This window comes from Ambystoma mexicanum, chromosome 2p (genome assembly GCF_040938575.1).
Source record: "Ambystoma mexicanum isolate Mex_15411 chromosome 2p, UKY_AmexF1_1, whole genome shotgun sequence".
NCBI lineage: Eukaryota > Metazoa > Chordata > Amphibia > Caudata > Ambystomatidae > Ambystoma > Ambystoma mexicanum.
The window spans coordinates 643,341,568-643,368,103 of NC_090923.1; the positions used below are offsets into that span (position 1 = coordinate 643,341,568).

Genomic DNA, 26,536 nt, shown 5'->3' on the forward strand with positions numbered 1-26,536 from the left:
ACAGTTATTCACCACTCAGTCCTTAACATTCCTGGGGCTAATTTGGGATACAAGGGTGGATGGGATCTTCCCCTCGGCAGACAAGATCACGGCAACCGGGAAGGCCACCAGGCATTTTCTCAGCAGACCAGTGACCTCAGCATGCTGGTACCAGCACTTACTTGGCATAATGGCGGCTTGTCTCTTGGCTGTGCCACACACAAGACTCAAAATGAGGAGGCTGCAGCTGCATTTCTCAGCCTCTTGGAATAAGGAGATGGGCTCCCAGGCAGCTCTAGTCCGCATACCACAGCACCTGCACCCAGACTTGAGTGGTGGAGTACAGAGACCAACCTGTTAGTGGGCAGACCGTTCAGTCAGCCCTCTCCGGAGATCATCATTACCACAGACTCGTGCCTAGAGGGATGGGGGGGGGCTACACTGGACAGCCACTGTGTCCATGGAATATGGTCAAGACAGGAACAGCTGAAACACATCAACTGGCTCGAGATGATGGCCATCTGGCTTGCCCTCAAAGCGTTCCTCCCCATTGTCAGAAGTTGGTTGGTCTGCATCTAGACAGATAGCTTCACTTGCATGTATTACAGCAACAAGTAGGGAGGTACAGGTCCCCTCCGCTCTGCAGGCTGTCTATTTGCATTTGAGAGTGTTAGGGAGAATTCTCATCTATGGCTAATTTCCCTCACCTAGTGAGTCCCCCAGCAGCTTTGCTGGACTTCTGGAGTTTTTTTTCCACTTGGTAAGAGTGAGAGCTTCCCCCCACTCTTACCTGTGTTTTTCTATGTGTTTCTATCTGTTTTTGTGATTGTGGACTCTGATGCACACCACTTCAGCAGCCCCCTTCTTTTTGTGTGTCAAACACCATCAGTGCCGTGGTACAGGGTTGTCTTTAAGACTTCCCTCGACTACTGTCCCCCAGAAAAGTAGTGGTCCGGATAGCCACCTCAAGAGCCTCTCCTGTTTTTAAGGAGCGCACCTTTTATTCCTTGTCGCTGCTGCCGGCTTCATCCCTGTGTGGTGCAGACGCCCTTCAGACGTCCTCCTTCACAACGAAGCTCCAGGAATCGTGGGTCTGCGGGAAACCAACAGAAACAACTGCCAGGCCACCAGCTGCACCACTGGAACAAGGTACTGTGTTCTCTTGAGGAAACTGGGTGAATTACTTTCTTTTAATTTCCAAGACTTGCCCTTGTCTTCCCTTCTTCTTATAACTTTTGCTTCCGAACATTGACAATATCGAAGTACTTTTGGCTACGTTGAATCGTGAACTGTTTGACCGTGTAATCTTCGGCAACTGGCCCCGGTGTCTTTCGACCCTGGCTCCGGCCCTTTGACTTTTGAACTCCTGTCGTTGAGTATTTCTTGATTCTGCCTGCCTAACCAAAATATTGCCTGTGATTTTTGTCTCCAGCTCCCTCTGGGTATCTCAAGTGCTAAGTGTGTTTTTGCCCCGGTAGCATTTCATTTCACAGATACACGTTTGTTTAGTAGACCGAACTGTCAAAAAGTGATTGCAATCGTATTCGCGGTAACGTTTTTTGTTCGTAACACTGGTTCATTCAAACACAGGGTACTTACCTTGAGATTTACTGTACAAAGTGAATTGATTAGTTGTGGTATACTTAACGTGTGTTTTTTATTTGAGTTTAATAGAAGTGTTGTGTTTATAACGAATGGTTGAAAAAATAAATGTACTTCTATTTTTTACCTGAAACCTTGAGACAGTGTTTGCTTGAGTCACAGTAATTGTGGTCCCTTTGTGTAATCTCTGCTACTGCTCATATACTCTTGAGATAAGCCTGGCTGCTCCATCACTGCTACCACTCTGACATAGTAGTACAGGCTTGTACTAAAGGTAAAACTTGTATTGCCACCTGTAGTGTTAATTGTGTGTAGTGGTCCCTAAGGGCACTGCACAGGATTCTGCCTAACAGGGAGTGGGCACTGTCCAACAGCATTTACTTTTCAGCAGTCCACCTGCCGGGGGAATCCCACCTGGAGGCGGACAGGCTCAGCAGGCTGGGGATCGACAACTACGAGTGGCAGTTGAATGAAGCAATCCTGAGTGGGCCACCCTCAGGTAGACCGAATGGCCACCATGAACAACAGGTGATGCCCTCAGTTCTCTTCCTGGCTGGGGGAAGGCAGGGGATCGCTGGGGGGGGCACCTTGTAGATCACGTGGAATGACATGAATGCAGATGCATTTCCCCCCACTCCGCTGATTCACAGGGTCAGGGAGTCATGGAGCCTTCGACTCATCTTGATAGCATCATGGTGGCTGGCAAGCCTTGGTTCTCAGAGCTCCTCCGAATGTCGGACCAACCTCCAGTACACAGTACACCTCCCGCTGGGTCCAGCCCACTTACTTTTTCAGCAGGGGGGCACAGTGGTTCACCCTGCCCCACAGAAGTTAGCCCTGGCAGTGTGGTTCCTGTACAGTTCACCCTGAAGCATCTACACTTATCACAGGGTGAGCTGGCTATCATGCAAGGGGCAAGAAGCGGCGACTCCAGGAATCAGTACAGGAGCAAGTGGACCAGGTTCTGCCACTGGGCCAAGAGGAGCAAGGTTGATCCACTGACATGCTCAGTGGCGATGTGTTCTCCTTCTCGGCGTATCTGGCTCACTCATTTGTGCAGGTAGACACCTGCCGTACGTATCTGTCGGCCATAGTGGCCTACAAGAATTCCGACGACAACATCTTCTCGTCCAATCCGGTGGGAAAAAGACATTTGGCAGGACTGACGAGATTATATCCTCTGGTCAAGCATCCACATCTGGTCTGGGACCTTAATGAGGTCTTGGGCGCCCTGGCACGCAAACCCTTTGAACCCATGGCATCAGCAGACAGGCTGGTTACTATCATGACTGCCCTGCTGGTTGGCCTTACATCAGCACGCCAGATCAGCGAGATCCAGGCTCTGGTGGCTTCAGAGCCTTCTACCACGTTTCACCAGTACAAGGTGGTGCTCAGAACGCATCCTGCCTTTCTCCCTAAGAATGTATCTTGCTTTCACATTAATGAGGAGATAGTAATCCCAACGTTCTTTGCAAATTCCATGGATGAGGCTCAGATGGGCACTGTCAAGATGTCAGGCATGCTCCAAGCTTTTATCTTGACGGGGCTAAAAGCTTCCGTAAATCGGATGCCTTGTTCATCACTTTTGGCTAATCAAAACCGGGCTGTCAAGCCTCCAAGGCTTCCATAGCAAGGTGGATGATTATGGCCATCAAGGGGGCATCTGAGGGGCAGCAGAGACCTTTGCCGGCAAACATGCATGCCCATGCCATCAGAGCCAAGGTCACTGCTGTGGCTTTCCAAAGACACGTCCGATGGCAGGCAATCAGCAAGGCAGCTACTTCGGCCTCCCCATCAGCCTTTTGCAAACACTACTGCTTGGATGCCAGCACCAGATCAGACACAGCATTTGGCCAGGCAGTTTTGAAGAACTTGTTTTCTTAGAGGGGCAACTCTCCTCCCAGGACTGCATTCAGTTGTAATCGCCCATACAGTATGGAGGAAAGGGGACATGTCGTAAGAGTAATTATAAGTTACTCACCGTAGTGACTAACGTACTCCCAGTCCATAGTCCCCTTTCCTCCATACGTCCGAATATCCTCCTCCGTAACATCTCAGTGTCATTAGGCAATCATAATATTGTCGATGGTTCAAAGGTGACTGAGGAGTGGCGCCGGGGGGCGGAGTCAAGGGAGCGCGTGCTCCCAGGGTCGCGCTCCCCTGCGCACAGACATTTAAAAGGGAAAGCCAATTTTTCTGGTGAAAAAGGTTGTTTCCTTATAGAATAAAAAAAAAGGTTGTTTCCCATCCCTAGCGAGGGACGCCCATACAGTATGGAGGAAAAGGTACGTTAGTCACTATGGTGAGTAACTTATAATGTATGATGTACTATTAGAATATCTAGAAGCAAAGTTTGGAAATCTTGTGAGTTGTGCATTTGGATCACACTCTTTCTATGATTTACTCTTGCAGTTAAATATTGTGTAAAGAGGGATTTTGCATCCTGAAGAAGACTCTTAAGGTTAAACGCATATTAGGATTGAAACCTGCATGTTGACACTTTATAGGAGTAATCGCACAATAGGATTTTAACTGTATATTTCTTGTTCGTTTTTGGTTTATACCCACGACATGGCACACTCTTTTTTTCAATTCCTTTCTCTCTTCCCTTGATCGTTTGCGAACAAGAGGAAACCTGGGTAGTTTACTTTTATGGTGAAATATATATGTGCGTAATTTATAACAAATGAAATAACTGTTTAATACATACCAAGTTCTTTGGTTTTAAATCATACATTACGTCTGTACAATTGTTTATAGGTTTTTTTCTCAGCCCCGTAGTGCAGACAGTTAGGGGGGGCTCCCCTTTTTTTAATACTGTGACAAGGGTATCCAGACAGAGAGTTGATGAATTTCATGCTAGTGTTTATTGCTTGCAGGGCCTATAAGATGGAATTGGAAACATTTCAGTTATCAAACACATTTCGCTGGTTCTGGCAGGAAATTATTTCTACTTGTGGGGAAAACATCAAATCCTTAATTGTCTCTTGTCGCTTAAATAATCTGTGGTGTTACCTAGCCTAATAATACTCCCATTCTCGTCTGAAAAATGATTAAAGGCTGAATGACACCCCTTAGACTTGTAGGGCACACACAGTTGGCCCCACTGCCTGTTCTGAGTGGTGTGTATGTAACTAAGGCACTAAAGTTCAAGTGGCATCTCTGTGGTCAGGTAACTAGGTAGCAGTGGCATATTAGTCACAAATGAATCCAGCTAGTCATTACAGAGCTGGGCAGCTCCACGATGGGTTTTTTACAGGCTCCTACACAGAATCTCTGCATCTCAGCTGAGGAGACCCCTTCATCACATAAGGTTATTTGTGTATGCCCCAAAGCACCAGGACTGTCCGCACTTGAATCACTGAATTTCATTTGACATATTGTGCACTTTGATTGACATAGTATTTGATTTTGGCAAGGAGCCCTTATATATAATGTATCCTACATTTCTAGAACTAAAAATTGTGCTGGTTGCAATGAATACGGAGAAAGGGCCTTTGTGTAAATACCAGAGTAGCACATGGTCCTGGTCGTGTACCTTTCAACTACTGAGCTAGCTGCCCTGCTTCTGAAAGCACTTTGAGAGTTGAGAGGAGTGTTAAAATTAGTCTTTACTATCACCTTTTAAAAGTGAAAAAGTATCGAGGCTTTTGGAGCGATACAGGCACCCCACATTCCTAGTGATTGGTATGGGCCAATTCTGTCAGACTGGCCAGAGAGATTGAGGCACAGAGATGGAGCAAGAGGCTCTACAGCTGTGATCTCGGTAGCCTGGTGATCATCTTATTACAGTGATACACGCACCCTTTGGGTTTCAAGTGAAATGGAGCAATTGCGACGACACATAGCATCCAAATCGTTTGAGGTCTGTCTCAATTGAATGCAGACATTTAGACCCTCATGTTACACCCACTGCTTCTTCATGCCTTTTGGGAAAGAGCTCGATCTATTTTCTGGATGTGTCAAAACAAATCCGAAGATTCACATGTGGTCAGCCCTAGTGGTTTGGAACATAAAAAAAATAATTGTATGTGCTCACTACGTCTCCTCAACTGACATACCCACAATGGGTGCTACCCAGCTCTGTACAGATGGGTTGTACTGTATCTCAGAAGGGTGCAGTGTGTGAATGCATAGCCTTACAGAACTGACCCCTTTCGCATTTATATGGAAAACAGGGTAAATCATGAAAGGGAACATTTGTATGGAATAACCTGAGCACATCAGAGACTTGGGAACACTCTGATTATGCCTTTCAGAGATGGTGAAATTCGAATTGCTGATTTTTGCTTGTATGAACAGATTCAAGAAGTGACATATACACTTACAGTATTATGACAAAGCACAATATATAGGGGCACCCAGACGTGTACTGTAGTTTACCTGGTTTTAAGTGCTTCGACGTTACCATCTATGGAAAGCTTGTTTTTTTCCTCGTTACCAAGAAAGGCGGCTGTGATCTAAAACGCACAAGTGAAGAAGCCTCTTGGGCTTGACAGGCCCGTGCACTGCCATAGCTGAAGTTTGCGTTGCAAACACAAATCTGCATGATGCAGATGACCTTGGGTGTTGCCTGCATCGTGATTAAAATAACGCAGTGAAACAGGCTCCCTATGAATCTTTGCAGACTAGGCATGCGTGAAAGTACAGAGTGATGCAACCACTTAGTGCCCTACCATGCTGCACTGTGGTCTTGCTTCGACTGCAATTTCTGAGGTCTACAGTTATGGTTGCAGTTCCTCATTGTTACAATAGCTCCTGGATGTTGAAAGCCGCATCCTGTGGCTATATTGAAAGTGAAACAAATGAATACATTAGTTTAATGCAAATAATGTTTAATACACCAAATGTGTCTTCCCCCTTCCCCATATTGCATATTTGATTAGAAGCATGTTCAGAGGGGTTAGGTGCGTCTGCCACCAGCCAGAGGTTAGTTGCAGTCCATGAAGATATAGCAACATTGAGAAAATGTTTGTTTTAAAAAGAAATCATCAATCATGTACATTTCTATAGTATTCAAAGTCTATCATTTAACATCACAGCACGTTCTTTAAACATAGATTGTTCAAGGCAGTAGCTTCACTTTAAGATCTAGTCATATACTACCTTTGTCATGAGATTCTGAGCAGGGGGATCATTTGGTACAATGCATGAAAACTTTGGGGTTGGCAAGCTTGTAGCAGTCTGCATCCTCCACTATACAGCATGCATAATGTTTTTGTTGATGAAGTCATTGAACAGTATACCTGCTAATAAAAACGCTTTTAAACTCTAAAAACAAGGCTTTACATGTAAGTATTGGGAGTGTGGAATTGAAACAGGTTTCTTGGTATGATTACTTGGGCATACGTTTTGCAAGCCACTCTAGCTGGGGCCTCCACTCAAAGCCAAAACTGCCTTGAGAAAAACAGTGGTGCGTGAAAAAAAAAAGGTTGTATCCATGGTAGGGGCCCAGTTACACCAGCCTTGCAAGTATAGAAATTGCAGGCAAAGGCATGAGCCCTATATGGCGAAGATATTTGGGGCTATGCCAATAGTCGGTCATTATGTACAATTGAAAATACATTTTTGAAAAGTATCCTTTTACTTCTGTAAAGTACATCAAACGTGATACTGCATATGGAATGTGACTTGAGTCCTATTGATGAGGAGGCTGGGTTAAGGACGGTGTATTATTGGCTAAGGATTTGGGGCAACCTGACCTTTGCCAAATACCGAGAAGCAATGGTTTGTGATTGTCCTGGGGTGGGAAGGGCCATAGCATCCCCTGGTTCGCACATATTAAGAGGTGTCTTTTGACCGTGGGTCTGCGTTGTTACTGGGATGAGCCTTCATCTATCACTATGAAATCTAAAACCTGGGTGAAGACCACGTTTTCCTGTTACCAAAGGATTATTATGGAAACTCAGTCTCACTAGAAGGTCCTGAATATCTAACTCCTAAAAATAGCTTTTGGTATGAAAGTTATCTTGACATCATAACTCCCACATTTGGCAGTGCCCTTTAGTTGGAATTTCGTATTGGCTCTTTGAGAGTACGAAAGTTTACTAGTCATTGGGGAAAATTGCCAGGTGCTAGTTGTCCGATATGTGGTGCTGAGGTAGAGTCCCTTATGCATTTTATGTTCATGTGTGAAGGTTTGAAAATTCTGATGAGTTATGCACCTCAAACCTTTGCTTTTATTGTATGGCATTCATACGACAGCTGAGGCCATGAGGTTCTGTAAATCAATAAAGAATTTGACGTGGTGTTCTTTCTATCTAAATACATTCACCTGGCTTGGCTAAGGAGGAATTCCTTGGTCACTGCTCTAGTAGAAAGTAACTGATCGTTTAATTAATTATTTGTCAACACGTGGTTATAGATGTTCTTCTAATTTTAATTGTATTGTACGTTTTTTATCAGCATTATTGCATTCAGCACTTTAATGTAATTATTGGGAATTGATATTGCAAGATTTAAATGTGATCTGCAATTAATATTTATTTTATTTTAAATTTCGTTGAATAAAGGATTGTAACAACAACAAAAACACATTAATGGTATAGAATTGTGTGCAAGTTCCCTTATTTTAAAATGCTTTCGGTATTGCCAGAGAGCGATAGTCCTGTTGCCAAACCATCTTGTTTCCCATGTGGAGGGTTGTGGCTCTAGCAATGTTTTATGTCCCACCTTGTGCAGTCAGTGACAACTCTTTTCTGCTTTCTTAATCCCTGCCTAAAGTCTGAAGCTGACGTTGCAAGAGATGAGCATTGCAAAGCGAAGTCACTGAGGCACAATCTTTTCTGAAAACGGTGCGTCTACTGGATAACCTGTCATCCAGGTGCATCCTCTGATCCTTGGTTTTCCAGGGGTGGCAGGGCCCACCAAGGGGTCGGATTGCCCTGTGCTGAGACAATTCTTAAGAAAATGTGACATCAGGCCCAGATGAGGAACAAGAGGGTGTGTGTCTTTTCTGACTCATAAAAATCCTAGGTTGGACGTGGGGGCAACCTCTCCTTAACAATGGTGTCTTAGTCTGTGCATGAATATGAACCTGTAAGAAAACGGCAAAGATAGGCTGACACACACCTTGATTTTGGAGACAATACTACTTTAATGTGGAAGTAAAGTAGATTAAGTTCAGATTTAGGGTGCAGGGGAGGAAAAAAACGACTCTGACCCCGTAAGTCGTCAGAGCAATTGCAAGAACTAAGTGTCCTCAATTGACGGACACTCCCATCCGCTGCACACCCTTAGTACTGGCAAATGCCAGTCAAAAGTGAAAATGAATTTGTAGAGATGTATTCAGTCAATATAAATGTGATTATAATTCAAATAGATATAGTTTGTCTAATTCCAACTCAATTATGAAATTCACTGAGATATTTTATTAATCATCTGTGTATAGTACAAAACAATAATAAATGAGTATAGAGCTCGACGCGTTTCGGGAAAATATATCCCTTCATCAGGACAAAATAGACTTTACATTCAATCAATCAATTAATCAATCAATGATTCTTTAAAACTCGAATGCTACCTACTAAGTAAGGGAAAGCTTGTACTAATTGCTTACATAACATTCAATATATTTTATAATCTGTGATAGGAAGGTAACTGCGTGATAAATCACCTGTATGTTAAGATGTTCAAACATAGTTGGTTAACATCTGTTTCATGAATTCCTTTTGTAATGCGGTTTTTGTGACTGATTACTGGGTCTGTTCGATAGGTGAGAAATTAAATAAATAAATGGTTCCCTCACCATGTAGACCATCTTTAAAATGGAAATCATGAAGATAGGCAGGCAAATATACCTCTGGATGGGTAGCAGCTGTGGAGTTGAAAAATTCTTATTGAGATGTTCAATATACACTGTGCGGGTGTTAAAGCTGCTACTTTCTGCATAAATGTATGAGGCATACATGGACTTTGTTCAAGTAATTGTATTTTATAAAGTATATAATACAAGCTGTAAAAGTATAGTGTAGCGACCTACCAGTCGGTAGATCAATATATGTTCAGCTTTGAAATCTTCAAAAAATCCCTTGGTTCAGAAAGCCCTCTGTCAGTCTGCTGTCACGCTGTAAAGCAGTTTTGACGCTCTGAGAAAATTTTAATGCAAGCATAACTAATATAAGTCAGTACTTAAGACGACACATCTGTTATTTTGATTGTCGAGGTTGCTTTACAGCGTGACAGCAGACTGACGGAGGGCTTTCTGAACCAATGGATTATTTGAAGATTTCAAAGATGAACCTATGTGCACATATCCACAGCGTGGATACTATACTTTACAAAATACAATTACTTGAACAAAGTTCATTTATGTCTCATAGATTTATGCAGAAAGTGGCAGCTTTAACGCCCGCACAGAGCATTGGACATCTCAATAAGATGTTTTCAACTCCACAGCTGCTACCCATTAAGAGGTGTATTTGCCTATTTTCATGATTTCCATTTGAAAGATGGTCAACATGGTGAGGCAACCATGTATTTAATTTCTCACTGATCGAACAGACCCAGTAATCAGTCACAATAACCGCATTACAAGAGGAATATATGAAACCGAAGTTAACCAACTATGTTTGAGCATCTTAACATAAAGGTGATTTATCATGCAGGTGCCTTCCTATCACAGATTATCAAATATATTGAATGTTTTATAAGCAATTTATACAACCTTTCCCTTACTTTGTAGATACCATTGGAGTTTTAAAGAATCCTTGATTAATTGAATGAATGTAAAGTCTATTTTCTCCTGATGATGGGATATATTTTCCTGAAACGCGTCGAGCTCTATAATTCTTTATTATTGTTTTGTATTATACACTGATGATTAATAAAATAGCTCTGTGATTTTGATAATTGAGTTGGAATTAGACAAACTATATCTATTTGAAGTATAATCACATTTATATTGACTGAATAAATCTCTACAAATTCCTTTAACTTTTGACTGGCATTTGCCACTACTAAGGGTATGCAGGGGACGGGAGTGTCAGTAGATTGAGGACACTTGCTTCTTGTATGAATATGCAGCTGCCAGTTTGAGTGCAGTTGACAATATGTGTTGATTTGTGGACATTGTACTTTCATTTACTAGCGGGAAAAAGCAAGGTACAATCTACTGGTTAAATAAAAACATGCTAGCAAAGCCAGAAAACGCAGTTTGATACACGTAACAAATTCCAATATTTAATTAGAATTGGTTCAAAATGTCATTGTATGTGTTAAATGGGTACATAGCCAGCATGTGCATCTGGTTAAAACCATTAATAAGTGGTCACCTTAAATATCTATCTGGTTAGATTCTATAGATTTGATTTGTGCCACTCCATGTCCTGAATCCAAATGTACCATCACCCCTAGATGGTTTCCAGGAATTATGGCGTCCTCGCTGCTGGTTGAGTAAATCCACCTGAAGGTGTAATTTCCTGTCAGACCCGAAAAGGGACTGACTCAGGTGAGGATTTGTTATAGAGCAGTATTACATCATTGTATTTTCATCTCTCTTTATTAAGGCGTGATCATTCCACTTCGGAGATCAGACAATCTTATTAACGGATCTACAGGCTTTGCTTTATCTTTTTTTTGCTTTTAAAAATGTTGATTTTCGCCTATAGAAATATGAACTCACTTGTGTACACAAAGACTTCTGCTGAAAGTCATCAACGTGAACTTGGTTGGCTGAAAACGGTGTTCCTTGTCCTAATTTATCTAAAGCTTCCATAACAAGAATTTCCATCACGACTCGTCGATGGCCGTAAATTGAAGAAACATCATTGTATGTATTCGCTACCATTGTTGCTACGGGCATCTTACTCGTTTCTGACAAACTACAGCTCCCTACGTCTTTCTTTTTAATTATTTGGGACTGCAAGCCAAAACCATTCGCTGCAGGATAGCCTAAAAAAACCTGAAAATAACCTAAACCCATATCGGAGCCTTTAAGGTAATTTGGCATGTTTGGGTAGTTTGTTTTTTTAGGGTTTGTGACATGAGCATTAGGTATACACTCATACACAACATTCTACTGAATTCATGTTGCTTTTCTAGTGAAGATGAGCAAATTGAAAACCCTCCTATGCATAAAATAAACAGAACCCCTGAATGCCTCTCCCACACTGCTCTATCTTCCACCTTGCTATGGCCATGTGCCTATTCTAGACTAGTGGGGGAGTAGAGGCATCAGATTGAATACCCGTTCAATCCGTGGCCTCTCTGCGGAGACTCCCAGCGAGAGTGCCAATAGTGGCAGGCCTTATAGCGAGTTTCTGTAATTATGAGCACCCGTCCAATAAACCCCAAGTGAGGCCACCTGCTCGTCTTACATCCAGCGCCAGGGAGGCTGCGGATGTTAATGGACTTTTTTGTATCCATCCTATGCAGGCGCCCCCTCCACTGCACGGAAGGGTTTCCGAGTTCAGCAAAGACCGAAGTGCCTTATGTCAGGACACGGACATTTTGTTGGTTGCTAGCCAACTTTAAATGTGAAATAATGACATCATTTCTGTAATGTTTTCTTTTATCTGACTGAAATAAGATCGAAATGATGCAGTAACTCCGAAATAGTTGCATGCGCCTAAAAAATAACACACTCGTTTTATGACCGAGCCAGCAGCGTCAACCTTTACGATAAACGGTGATACCATGAGAAAAGCGGCAAAGGTAGAAAGATCTGAGGTGCTATCCACGGGGTGAGCATTGCATTATTATTGCATCTGGAACCCTGGCACCTGAGGTGCTTTCTCCTGTGTCTCCCATATCATAGGTTACAAGAGCAGTTAAGAAGCGCCAAGGTGTGCAAGTGTATGCGGGATCCTCACATTCCCCCTCCCCTAGGAGTCCCCAGCTTAAACCCCGTTTTTCGCCATTTTCAGCACTAAGCACATCGTCACTGTCAGGCTATGCAGGTAACCAACCGGGTTGCTGTCTGCAGCTCCCAAAAGCTTGGCTGCCTGCTCCACAAAATTGGCTCCCTTTTGATTTTAATCACGGTGAACCGTGAAGTGTTAACTATGAATGCTTCGTAGGTTGACAGTGCACGCTGTATATGTCTTTTGAGGATAAACCATGTGTCTAGCCCATGACATGTTATATTCACCCAGTAAAACCTGAAATTAAACAAATACCGTTTAAATACAAAACTGCAGAGCGGCTGCCTGTTCCGAGCGCCTTTTCGTGACTCTCACAGACTCTACAGTAGCTGTAGCCTTTCAGCCTGAGTTTGTTTGTGCTTTGCATATTATATATTGTGGCACATGGCACTATTAACCCTTACACATGCAGCAAATGACCTTTTTTCTGCTGGCCATCCTCGACGGGCTCTAAATGAATTGGTCCCTGAGTTCGCCTTCCTCGCCGCCCTTTAAGACTTGTTGGAGAGGACAGTGGCTTTCACATTTTCTGTTCTATATAAGATGAAAAAATACATAGAGCTTACACCAAGAAATAGAGTGGTTCTCGTGAGGGGTTGTAATGAGTGCTAGTGGGGCTATCGGCACATTAGCGGGTCTCACAGTCGCACTGCTTGCTATATCTCCAACCAAGAAATCCTAAAGTTGACTGATAATCGACATTGGGGGGCTTCATTGCATGCAAATACACATAGTGCCGTATAGGGTCTTGTGCTTCTCGTCTTTCCATCTGTGCAATGATTATGACGGTTACATGAAATTGCGTGCATAAAGCAGACCCACAGTTAACTTTGCATGTCTGCATATTCCAGTCACTATTTATTTTCATTATATTACATCATAGAGATATCTGTTGCAGGCAGGATACTAGGCAAATTACCCCATGCTTTGAGAAAGGTCTGTGAAATAAGCACCCCGCTCTATTGTTCCTGGCAAGTACAGTGAAACCCAATGCAGGCTCACTCGAGAGTAACCATCCAGTTCTGCACTGTGCTACCATATCACATTGGAACAGTTCCAACAGTTTTCACTTCAAAATTAAGTACCTGGGCCAGCACAAGCACACAATGAGTTCCTATGTATGCATGAACGGCGTGTCTGAGAAGACTGAACTGACTGAGTCCGAGTCAGACTTGAGTTGAAGTATCTTTGGGTTTTTGGCATCGTGGAATTCCTCACATGCTGCCATTTTTATCTTCCCATTCTGCACTTCTTTGATGGGCTCAAGGAAGACGACGTGCTTGGTGGAGCTGGTCTTTCGGTTGGGCCCTTCGGTGGCTGGTGGAGTACTGCTCAGAATGGAGGACTGAGCACTACATTCATGGGGAGGAGAAGGGGTGGGTGACTTTTTACAGCAACAGAAACAGCGGCATGGAGTCAGGTACAAGTACATGAGGACCAGAACAAGGCTTACCACACATCCAAGCAGCGTTGTGAGGCCGGTGTTGAAGGGCTCACCTTCGTACTTGTGGAACTGGACAGTGACGTTTACTTCATGTGTTGTGTTCTGATGCAGGCGCCTGTTGATGGCAATGCACAGATATATCCCGGAGTCCCATGGCTGGATTCCCCTGATCTCCAGGCTTCCATTCATGTGGATCTTAAGACTTTGATTGCTGTTGCCAGGATATGTTAAAAACTCATAGCTAGGGGAAATCCATAAGTAACTGGTATACTCTTCTGGGAGGGTGGTATTACAGGTGATTAAGAGTGTGCTCCCCACAATCACCTTGAGGCTTTCCTCTGGAAGGTGGCCATGAGTCAGAGAGCATTTCTCAAGTCTGTTGTCATGATTTAAGAGTTTGACCACAGCTCGAGCTAGCCCCATGTAGAGGCACGTATGATCCTCCTGGAAATCCAACACAGAGCTCAAGCCACGCTTATTCCAGTGGAGAAACATGTTGTAGAGTGTACAGTCGCACGTCAAGGGGTTGTTGTGCAAGTATAACCCATTTTTAATGTACATGGGCAAGGCAGTGACCTCATCGATGGGAAGGGTAAGAAAGTAGTTGGAAGAGAGGTCTAAGGTCCGCAGTTGAGGGTTGCTGAGATTGTCCAAGTAGCTGAAGGAAAAGCTTTCGATTAGGTTCTTGCTGAGGTAGACCTTCTGTATACTACCCAGGTGGATGAACACTCGGCTGTCCACCTGTGTTATCCTGTTATTGTACAACAAGAGCTCCTCCAGATTTACCAGTCGCTCGAAAAAGTGCTCCTTGATCGATACAAGAAGATTGGACGATAAGTCGAGGTGTTGGAGATGAGTGGCATTGTGGAACACCCGGGCTGTCAGTCTGTCAATCTGGTTGTGGCTGATCCGGAGGACCTGGAGGCGAGGCAGGGTGGCCAGCCAGTGGTTATGAAGATGAGAGAGGTTATTGTGGCTGAGATCCAGGGTAGATGTTGTGGAAGGCAGCATCGCAGGCACCTGCTGAAGATTCTGGTTAACACAACTGAGAAGGTCAGATGCACAAATACAGACAATAGGGCAAGCATGGAGAGTGGGGGGTATACCCCGGACAAATAGTTCCAAAAAGAGCAGGTTGCCAAGCCATCTCCAAACTAAGCGTCGCAGTGTCAGCCTCTGCATCATGAAGGCGTGCTGTCCGCTCAAATGATCGCGAAATGATCAGCATTAAACAAAAGTTATTTAAAACGTGGACGAGTTCAATGGCAATTTTGCAGTGCCGCACTGAGGTCTGTGGGGTGTGCACTTGTTTACGAGTGCCAGCAACAAGTAAGGAAAAGATATGCCACTGGCACCAAATCAGGCTTTATGTAAACGCTGTTGCAAAGGGGTACCTTTTGTGCAGGCTTTTCACGCTCCTTTAAATAGAGAAGTATCCGGTCAGGTGTTAGCAGAATAGACTAGTCTGCCAGTCTCGTGAGCGAGGTTCTCCATCCTATGGGTCAGCCCCTCCGGCCGCAGTTAGCCCAAGGGGGGGGGGGGCTCAAGGAGTCTTTCCTGGCAGATTCTGAAGCCCGGGTAGCACATCCCTCAGGGTCATCGTATGAAGTCCGCAGTCCATGACAATCGACTCTCCCAGAGATTCGAATACTCCACGGTGCGTTTCAAACCCAACCTGCGACGAGCAAGTTACAGAAGAAAAATGGAAATGCTGCAGAGTCGATTGTGTGTAGTGAATTGGTCCAGAGGGGTTTTAGGGACCTGGAACGAGATACCGTATAGTGTGTCCTGGAAGCGGAGATGCTTACGGCCGGCCGGTCACCGTATGTAGCTGCCCGACTAAACAGCAGACTGGAGCAGGGCTGGCGGGCGGAGCCAGGAGAACACTGGCAAACCTGATTGGGCCTCGCAGAGGGAGGAGGGAGGCGATGGGCTGGCCGTGAGCTGTCGGTCTGAAAAGGCATTCTCTTTTTGAATGACTTGTATTGTTTTGTTCGCGCCACTAGTGGGTACCGTGGGTGAAGAAACGAGAAAGCGTAGCCAACATGCAGACGGCCAAATGTACCAAGGGCAAATAGTTGTCCGAGTCCAAGAGAGTAGGGAACCAATGCCGGGCACTCCCTTTTAGAGCTGTCGCTAGTAACTTCGCATGCTCGTTGCACAGGGGCCATTCGTTCCACCTGCAAGTAATAACTTTATCTGCCTACTTCCTATGCCGCCTCTACTGTACACGCGCTTTTCTTCTTTTCTAGTTGTATTTCACCACAGCTTTATTGAATTCTGCCATTTTACCAGTACATAAATCACACCCAGTGCTGCCTTTTTTTTTTTTATAAAAAAAAACGTTTTTACAATTTTACTAGGTTTTTCCTGCACACATTTTACATCCCACAAATAAAGCGGGGGAATACAAACAACACTTGCATAACAGAAAAAAGAACGGGGAACAAATAAAATAACTACGGTTACATAGTGTGCATTATGACAATTGGGAATCGTATACAAAGCAATACTGCTCCACTCAAGAAAATCTCCTACGGTGTCCAAACCATATCCACCCTGGATAGTGCAACACACACAATATACCACCCGTAATACAGTTTCACAGCCCTTATCCTGTGCCCCAGTGACCGTCCGTTCATCTGTCTGACCCTTTGAGTATTTCCTTGGCGGAAGTAGAACGTGCTCTTTCTGCCCAGAAACACAGCAAGGCCGCAGGCCCAGACCTTATCCATGGTGACCTTTTTAGCGATGACATTGAAATCTGGGCACGTATCCTTTGTAGAGTTTTTATTTCTATCATTAGGAAGGGCCAGAATCCTGGAGGAAGGCTGAGATAATCCTGCTATACAAGAAGAGAGGGCGGGATTTACTGTCAAATTACCGTCCGTTTTCCCTCATGGACAGTGCAGGTAAATTATTCAGGAAGGTTCTGTTGGCAGGACTGGGCCGATGGCAACAATGTTATTTCAGACCTTCAGGCAGGATTTAGGAGGAAAAAGGGAACGTTAGATAAGTGTTTTGTGCTTCATTTGCTGACCCAGAAATACGTCGTACTAAATAAGATTACATTATATGCAGTATTTCTGGATCTCAAATCCGCCTTCCATTCAGTATCCAGGGAAAAACGGTGGAACATCTTGATGGAATGTCCCCCCAGATCTGATGGCAATCATTAGTCTACTGTACTCAGAAAACAGAACATCTGTCCGTTATGAACTGGGTAGGGAATCCCCAAAGTCATTCCCGGTTACTAAGGGGGCTAAGGCAAGGCTGTACTCTCTGACACCTTTATTATTTAACTTTTACATTCAGGAGGTCATAGATGCCTTAGTAATGGGGTGCCAGGACTGCCCGATATTGGCCCCTAATGAATACCCAGCATTATTCTATGCAGGTAATGCAGTCCTTCTGTCCACTACGCCACAAGCCCTGAAGGAAGCCCTGGAAATATTTTGTCGGAAATGTAGGGAGTTACAATTGGAGCTTAACATTGAGAAATCCAAAGTCCTGGTTTTTATGCCGATTTACAAAATATACTCCCTTGGTGCTTGAGGTGGAAGTATCACAACTCGCCCAAGTCAAATGTTTCGATTATCTTGGTGTAAGCTTCCAAGATACGGGTGGGTGGGTAGAACAGGTGAGGCACTCTCAAATAACCCTGGAAAAACTCGGCAGGTACATCAAATCTTTCCACGTTAAACATGAAGATGGAGCTATTTCACCCGCCCTGAACCTTTATGGAAAACAAGTGTTACCTGCAGCCCTTTATGGGGCCGAACTGTGGGGCCATGCAATGTTAAAGAAATTATTGCAAGTAAACGTTAGTTCCTAAAAAAAACTGCTATTACTGCCTAATAGCGCTTCTTCTGCATTGGTGTTAATCAAACTTGATATGGTACTTGTGGTTATTCAGTTTAAACTTAAACCCATATTATTCTTGTTAAAGCTGTGGTCCCAAGATGGCCTAGAAAACCTACGGTCTGCACTAAGACATCTCATGTCACTTGACGGCGGGAGCTCTATAGCTTGGCTCTGCCATTTGAAAAACATTTTGAAAGAAGCTGGTGAAATTGATCTGTGGTCCAACACCGAGGGTCAATGTGTAAGCACCAAAAGAATTAAAACGGCTTTGGCTAACAAAGCTCAAGATTAATTATTGTATATGGCCATGGAACAAAAAAAGGGGCCGGATTATCTTGAGCTTTCACCCTTTGGCCATAAAGCCTACCTAGATTAAATTCGACCAGCATTTTAAAGGTCGCTATACTTGCTCCTAAGACTTGGCACTCTGCCGGTGGCAGTTGTGACCCCGTGACATGGCACGTTTCTAATACAGCACAATGTCCGATATGTGGGAATCCAAACAAATCAATTCTTCATTGTGCCAAAAATCTATGCATCTTAGGCGATTGTACCTGAGGCAGGTATTACGGAAATTGGGGGTTTGGGATACTAAATCTGCTCCGAATTTGTTAAATATGAGCTCAGACCCTTTTGTGGTTCTTGGGTGTGCGCGCTATACGCAGAGAACTGTCTTCTAAGGAACAAATGGTTGAAAATGGGGGATAACAGTGTAGTTTTAAGCACAACCCATTCTTTGGCAGTATATTGGAGTAAAGGTTTGGTTTGTATGTACCCCATAGTTAGATGATATTCCCATACCTTAATACCCTGGTTCAATTGTACTCTGCTGCAAGTCATGCTCTCCTCAGCAGTTTTATTTACTATCATCTAGCATAAATGTAATTGTTTTTTTAGCTCCTACTTACTTTGTACTGTTACGTCCCGTCCCCTTTCCTCCCTACTGCATGGGCGTCCCTCGCTAGGGACGGGAGATGGAACCTTTTTCACCAGAAAAAACCTTCTTTCACTTTAAATTTAGAGGCGGGCACGGCTATGGGAGCATGCGCTCCCGGACTGCGCCCACCGGCGCCACTCCCCTGTCCCCGTTTCCGTGTTGAAAGGTCGCCTCAAGAGCACTTGAAGGACTTCATCAGACAGAGATCAAGGCCCAAGGGAGGGCCGCTGTTTTCCATTGCATCCCGTAAGGGCGATCCTTTCCAAGGAAACGCCCGAGCAGGAGGAACCTTTCTGGTTCCCACACCAGCACACGTACTAAGGCTAGTCCAGCTACCGGCCTCATGTCGAGGAGTCATCATATCCTTCCGGGCGCAGTGTTGAGGGACCGCAAGGTTCTTTTACTGGGTGTACACCTGAGGGGCAATGCCCTAAAGCCGGCCTAATGGCCGAGGGGGCACCTGCACGCAGCACTACCTGTGACACTGCCGAGGGCAATATGCCTTCCAGGCCTCGGCCTGAGGTGCAGGGTAGGTCTCATGCTCCACCGCCAAGAGTCTTCGAGGAGGCCGGGCCCAGTGAGCCAAGCACCACAACCTTGGCACGTAGTTCGACAAAATGGCCGCTGCGCCAGTTAAAATGGCCACTCGTCTGATGCCTCTCCTAGGAACGGAGCAGGTGGGAGAACAGGTTACAAGGTGGGACTGGTGTCAACCAGGTACGTGGCCTACAGTTTATCCATCAGCAGCGCAGGGCAGGTTTCCCCTGCAACTAAGACAGAGTGCGCTTCAGCCCCAGCAACCGCCAGCCACTCTCAGTATCACCTGCCACCTCTTCAGCCATTCGGAAGACAGAGCTGATGCTAACTCCTCAGATGGGAGCCATCCTTTGGGATGCTATGAAGGACATGCTCCCTCCAGTCACTCCACCGGCGCCCATTGTCATTCCTTCTGTGGCTCCAGTGTCATAGGCCCCAGTGCAGCCACCGCTGCCCCTGCCAGCTCCTTCGATTCTGACTCCCCTGCCTCCCCCGGTTCAAGTGGTTCCGCACCAGCCTCCGCACCAGCCAACCGCTCTGGTTCCTACACCGTAGCCCACGGCGCCCATTACTCCTCCACCTGCTCTGGACTATCCGGATACCCTAGTGGACACAGACGAGGAGGAGGACCCCGACACACCATTGTCAGCCAAGGCCTTCCACAAACGACTTGCAGGTTTGGCAGAATATTTGTAGCTTCCTCAACCGGAGGTCGAATAACCAGAGGTAGGGGTTTTGGCAGAAGTCATCACTCTACGTCCGCCTGCTAGAACAGTGATCCCGATGCAGAAGGACGTTGTTGCTTTGACCAAGAAGAGGCGGCTCAAGGCACACTTGGCCTAGCCTGTCAATCGGCGCCTCAAAGCCAAGTATAGGCAGATGGAGGGGGATCGACTCTTGCTGTTGGCACACCCTCAACCACATTCTTTGGTGATCACTGCGGCATCACTCTACTCGACGCCTCAGTCGTCCTCGGCCACCTCATTCCCGGCGCGGCAAGGAGAAAAAGATCTTGGAGGCATACAGAAAGAAGCTTCACTCCGACGCCTCTATGCACCTGTGTCAATCCAACGCGGATGCCATGCTGGCAGCCGTTAACCAAAGGCTTTGGCGGGAAATAGCTGACTTCCTTCCAGAGCTTCCTGTGCAGAGCCAAGCACGCTTCAAGGCGGGGCTGACAGAGGCCAAGGTGGTGGCGCAGTACATCATGGAGTCCACCGTGGCCCACGTCGATACCTCGGGCTGGGCCATAGTTATCGCCACAGACATTAGAAGGACTGCCTGGCTTCAGGCTACTAAGTTTAAGCCTGACGTCCAGGAACACATATTGGACATTCCATTCAAGGGTAGTGACCTCTTTCACTCCACCACCAATGAGGAATTAGATAAAAAGAACAGTTTGCAAACTGGCGGATTCTGCAGCTTCCAGGAATGGAGGTCGAGACAGCATGACCGTTCTCTGAGTCAGCACCTGCGCAAACAACAAAAGAGGGGGGGCAAGGGCTTTTTCCAGTCCCCCTCCTCCTCCGCAGCCTCGGAGGGAAAGAATGCATGATGCGTCCCTTCGGTTCCATGTGTCTCTGGTGGGGGGTAGGCTTGCCTTTCACGTGCAATTTTGGCGCCAGTACTTTTCAGACCCCTGGATCTTCTCTGTAGTATTCACAGGGTACTGCTTACCCGTCCCTCCCTCTCCTCTCCTACGCTCCCACAGATTGGAACATCAACTCTGTTGGCTGAAATTTGGTCGCTTGTCAAGAGCCAGACAGGGGAAGAAGTCCCAGCCTCCCAGAGAGGATTGGGCTTCTGTTGCAGGATTTTTGCCATGCAAAAGAAAAACCAGGCTGGCCTGAGAATTGTGTTGGACCTCTCCACCCTCAACCCTCCCGCCCCCCTTCAGAAATTCAAGATGGATACGCCAGCCCTCATTGCGGAGACACTATATAGGGGAGACTGGATGTGCTCCCTGGATCTGAAGGACGCTTATCTACACGTCCCGATTTGGCAACCGCATCGCTCCTTCCTGCACTTCGGGATCATGGGCTGCCATTTCAAATACAAGGTGCTACCCTTTGGCCTCAACTTGGCCCCCAGTGTATTTACCAGGCTCATGAATGCAGTCGCAGCCCTCCTTAGAGCCCAGGGCCACCACGTCTACCCGTACCTGGACGACTAGCTCGTCAGGGTCTGCTCTCGGGAGGCGGTTCACCATACTTCCTGCGCACTTATGAACACACGCCATGACTTGGGGTTTACGATCAACCTCAAGAAGTCTCAGCTGCAGCCTATGCAGAGCCTGACTTTCGAGGGGATTTGGTCCTCCGACGTATTCCATATCTATGACAGGTAATGTCTTTGGCGTCTGCGTCCTGCGTCGATGATGTCGATGCGCCGTCCCCGAGGACGACCTCTGACGGCCGACGTCACCCGATGTGATAAGTAGGACGCACGACGCCCATAAACCTCAGTTCTGTTTTTTCCGCGAACGTGTTCGCTTCGTGAATCTCGGTACGCCTCGACTCGTTGGAGTTTGCTGTTTTTGAATTCTCGGTTCGTTGAACCTGTTTGGTTTTTTGTGAAGACCTGTTTGTGGTGATGTCTACTTCGTCTTCAACCCCGCGTCCGGGCTTCAAGAAATGCGGGGACTGTGGGTCCAAGATGTCGGTCACGGACTCGCACGACGCCTGCCTCTGGCGCCTCGGGGAGGCCCACGATACGGATGACTGTATCGACTGCCAGTCGCTCACGGCAAAGGCCTTGCGGGAACGCAAGAAGAAGCTGTCAGTAGGCCAGGTGTCTAAGCCCCGGAAGTCGAGGTCTGCGGGGCTTTCGACGGATGACTCGAGGGGCGACTCTCCGCGTCATCGTCGGAAGTCCAGTAGGTCTCCTTCCAGGAGTCGGTCTCGCCACTCCTCTGCCTCTCCGAGGCATTCCCGGAAGCGCCGGCATAGGTCGCCTTCCCCGTCCTCTTCCGAGGACTCCGCCCGTCGGCGGGTCGCTTACCCCTCCATGCAAGCGACACCGAAGGAATGGGCTTCTTTCGGGAAGCAGATGCTAGCGATTCTTGATTCGCAGGGCACAGGTCCGTCCGCGCCTCCGAGTGGGGTCAGTCGGCACCGGTCGAGAGACACCGCTCGTACGCCTTCGGGCTCGGGTGGTCGGCACGGCTCGCGGGAGAGTTCCCGCTCGGACAAGGGTAGCCGTTCTCGCCATGCCCGTTCCAGGTCCCGGTCCTCGACGCGCTCGAGACGGCGTGATCCTGTGCCGTCTTCGAAGAAGACATCGACACCTGTGGCGCTGAGGTCGTCGACGATTTCTCTCGAGGCTCCGCCTCCGATGGGGTCGTCGACGCTGTCGGTGCCTAAGTCGTTGAGAGACACGCTCGAAGCTCCGGCTTCGAGGCCTGTGTCGACGCCGCCGATGCTGGCGGCGCTGCAGCTGACGTCGACGCCTTTTCTGTCGACGCCGGTGCCGACTCGTTCAGCGCCCTCAACGCCTTTCGAGGCGGTGGTGGCGGAGGGGCCCCGTGGCACAGGGTTTGCCCCTAGAAAGGCTCTGGCTAAGGTCAGGCACTGCTTTGGTCCCCAGAGGTCTTCCTCTCCCCGCCTGGAGTACATTTCAGAGGGTGATGAAGGCTCTGATGACGGCTTGGTTCCGGTTACGGTTCCAGATGAGCTTATCTCGGGCCATAGCCAGTTTAATGACCTGAGGCAGTCACTGCATGATGCCAGTGGCTGGACACCTCTCCGGAGGTGGAGTTTTGTAGGCCGGAGCCTGGCACTCATGCCAATTCTTCGTATCAGCGCCTTATGTCTCGGGTCACCGAGTATTTGGGTTGGTCAGCTCCCCCAGGGGAGTTCGTTCAGGATGATCTCATGGACATCCTTGATCTCGGTCCCCCCACTTACCCGGTTTTGCCATTTCATATGGCTCTGCAGAGAAGGGTGGCGGCGGCTTGGACTGCTCCGGAGAGTCTCCCGGCAGTGGGCAAGTCTTTGTCGCGAAAATACCATCCAGCCAGTAGCGACCCCTGCTACTTGTCCAGGCACCCCACTCCGGAGAGTTTGGTGGTGCAGGCGGCTACGGCCCCGGCAAAGCAGGCGTTGTAGCCTACCATCCCTCCGGATAGGGACGACAAACGTTTTGACGGCTGGGCGAAGAAAGTGTTTTCTTCAGGGGGTATGGCGCTTAAGGCGGCCAACTCCATATGTGCTTTGTCTCGTTTCACACACACTCTGTGGATCTGTGTTGCATTAGCGGCTGAAAATATTCCCGAAGGGAACGAACGGGATGGTTTCCTTGCTATGGTTCAGGATGGCAAGGATGCCATGTGTGAGGCCGTTCAGTTGGGTTTGGACTTGGCAGATTGTGTCAGCCGGTCCATGGCGGCGAGCATCGTAATGCGCAGGTTTGCGTGGTTGCGGAAGTCTGGGTTCGCTCCTGATGTGCAGTCCCGGCTCCTCAACATGCCCTTTGACGGTGAACATCTTTTTGGCAGCAAGGCTGACAAGAGCCTTGAGAGGTTGCAGACCTCCAAAGCTGCAGCAAAGTCGTTGGGCGCTGCAGTTCGCCAACCTTCGCCTTTTTGTCCTAGGGGGCAGCAATGGACGGGAGGTTCCTTTCGCTATTACTCGTCCTTCAGTAAAGCGAGGGGAGCTGGCAGTCAAAGAGGCCATCGTAAGAGTGCCAGAGTTGGAAACAAAGGTACTCGAGGTGCCAAGGCCGCTCGGGCAGTTGCCTCTTTGGCCTCAGGCAACGCCGCAGCCGCTACCGCTCAGTCATGAGGCCAGGTCCCATGGTTCGCCGGTTGGGGGAAGGCTGGCGCAGCATCTTGTAGAGTGGCAAGCCATTACTTTGGAAGTGTGGGTTCTGGAGATCATGACCCACGGCTACTGTCTTCCTTTTCGGCAGAGGCCTCACGACAATCCACAAGGGAACCTCTCTTTGAAGTGTCCGGATCTGTTCCTTGCGCAGTTAATTCAAGCCCTGCTGGAGAAAGGCGCCATAGAACTGGTGCCTGTAGCGGAGAGGAACAAGGGATGGTATTCCCCTTATTTTTTTATTTCGAAGAAAGACGGGGGATTGAGACCCTTAATGGACATGCGCGGTTTGAACAAACTCCTCAGGAAGGACAAGTTCAAGATGGTCACTCTTTCTCAAGTCCTCCAGGCCCTTCAGCTTCAGGACTGGTTGGTGTCTCTAGACCTCAAGGCTGCTTACTTCCATGTGCCGATCCATCCCAAGCACAAGAAGTACCTGAGGTTCGCGGTTGGCGACTCGCACTTTCAGTTTCGGGTCCTGCCATTCGGATTGACCTCCGCCCTGAGTGTTTTCACCAAGCTCATGGTGGTGGTGGCAGCGCATCTCAGGAAAGGGGGGATTCACGTCTACCCCTACCTGGATGATTGGTTGATCAGGGAGAGCTCTCCCGAGCAGGTCCTGGATCATCTGTCCATCACCTGCCACTCCCTTCACAGGCTGGGCTTCTCCCTCAATTTAAAGAAGTCCCATTTGACACCAACGCAGCGGCTCCAGTACATCAGAGCAGTGCTCGACACGTCCCTGGGGCAGTGTTTTCCTCCTCGGGTGAGGGCTCTTCACATTCAGCAGATGGTGAACAGGTTTAAATTTGCCCAGGATCTCCCAGCGTCCGAGTTCTTGAGACTGCTCAGCCTTATGGCATCCTGCATTCTTCTGGTGCCAGAGGCTCGTCTGTGGATGAGATCTTTGCAGTGGGCACTCAAGCTCCAGTGGTCTCAGTCCTCCGGCAGGCTGTCGGACCCTGTTCAGGTGCCGCCCTCGGTAGCCCGGGACCTTCTGTGGTGGGCCGTCGAGGGCAATCTGATGAAGGGTGCCCCTTTTTGGCTGCCCTGGCCAGAGGTGACGATCGTGATGGACGCATCCCTCACGGGATGGGGAGCTCATGCCAACGAGTTGACAGTCAGCGGTCGGTCTCTGTCGGAGTCCAGACTCCATATCAATCTGTTGGAGCTGAGGGCGGTCAGGCTAGCACTGAAGGCTTTTCTGCCGACTGTGCGTGAAAAGAGTGTCCTGATTCTAACAGACAACACGGTGGCCATGCACTACCTCAACAAAAAGGGGGGGGGGGGCAGGGTCACTTCCGCTGTGCAGGGAGGCGATGCAGCTCGAGTTCTGGGCCATCCAGCAGGAAGTTTCGATCTCGGCGGTTCATCTGGCTGGCGACGACAACGAGACGGCGGACGCTCTGAGCAGGCAGAGCACGATCTCTCACGAGTGGGAGCTGGCTCAGGAGATTCTCCTGGAGATCTTCGCCCTTTGGGGGACCCCTCAAGTGGATCACTTCGCCTCCAGTGTCAACCAGAAGTGCAAAAGGTTTTGCTCGCAGGAATTTCCTCCAAAAGGAGCCTTAGGAGACGCGTTCGTGGTGGAATGGTCATTCCCACTGCTGTATGCGTTTCCTCCAGTCCCCGTCATCCCACAAGTGCTGCGGAGGTTACGGAGGTTCAGTTCCCGGATGATCCTCATTGCTCCAGCGTGGGCCCGGAGGACGTGGTACCCGGACCTTCTAGACTTGTCCATCTGCCCTCCACGTCGTCTTCCCTACCGAGATGATCTGCTCTCACGGGGCGGGGGGTCAGGTTCTCCATCCAGAGGTCAGATCCCTCAATCTTCACGCTTGGCTTCTGAAAGGTTGAGGTATAAGGATTGGGACCTCCCTGAAGAAGTGATGGAGGTGTTGCTCTCGGCAGGCGGCCGGCATCAAAGTCTCTGTACCGTTGCCGTTGGAGAAAGTTCTGCGACTGGTGCAGAGTTCAGAATGTGGATCCTTTTGAATGTGACATTCCCATGGTTCTGTCTTTTTTGCTTTCTTTGGCCCACAGGGGCTTGCAAGTGGGGACCATTAAAGGTTACCTGGCGGCGCTGTTCATATTTAAGTGCTCGTCTGAAGAGTGTTCCTATTTTAAGATTCCTTTAATTTCGCAGTTTTTGAAAGGGCTCACTAATGTGTTCCCTCCGTCACCTTTTTTGGTGCCCGGTTGGGATTTAAACCTTTTTCTTAAGTTTCTAATGGGTGCTCCGTTTGAGCCTTTACATGCTTGCCCTTTAAGGCTGTTAACTCTGAAAACTGTGTTTTTCGTTGCGGTTACTTCCGCTCGCAGAGTGAGTGAGTTACAGGCACTTTCAGTTAAGCCACCCTTCACTGTGTTTCATAAGGACAGGGTTGTCCTTAGAGTTCGTCCTTCTTTTCTTACGAAGGTGGTTTCGGAATTTCATTTGAGCCAGAAGGTTGTTCTTCCGGCGTTCTATCCTCCTCCACATCCTGGTAAGGAA

General features: G+C 47.6%; 2 protein-coding genes across 6 annotated transcripts in view; one reads left to right on the forward strand and one right to left on the reverse strand.

The window, feature by feature from the left end:
• The window catches only part of RNF123 (ring finger protein 123), a 3,033,138-nt gene that overhangs the window by 2,590,279 nt on the left and 416,323 nt on the right, over positions 1-26,536 (forward strand). The window lies entirely within an intron of this gene.
• Positions 13,283-15,719, reverse strand: AMIGO3 (adhesion molecule with Ig like domain 3). Its single transcript, XM_069644182.1, has one exon. It carries the CDS (start codon positions 15,070-15,072, stop codon positions 13,558-13,560), a length of 1,515 nt encoding a protein of 504 aa, XP_069500283.1. The 5' UTR covers positions 15,073-15,719; the 3' UTR covers positions 13,283-13,557.

Bases quoted from the DNA above. Each gene is read 5' to 3' on its own strand.
- AMIGO3 (XM_069644182.1), bottom strand. From the start codon at position 15,072: ATGATGCAGAGGCTGACACTGCGACGCTTAGTTTGGAGATGGCTTGGC.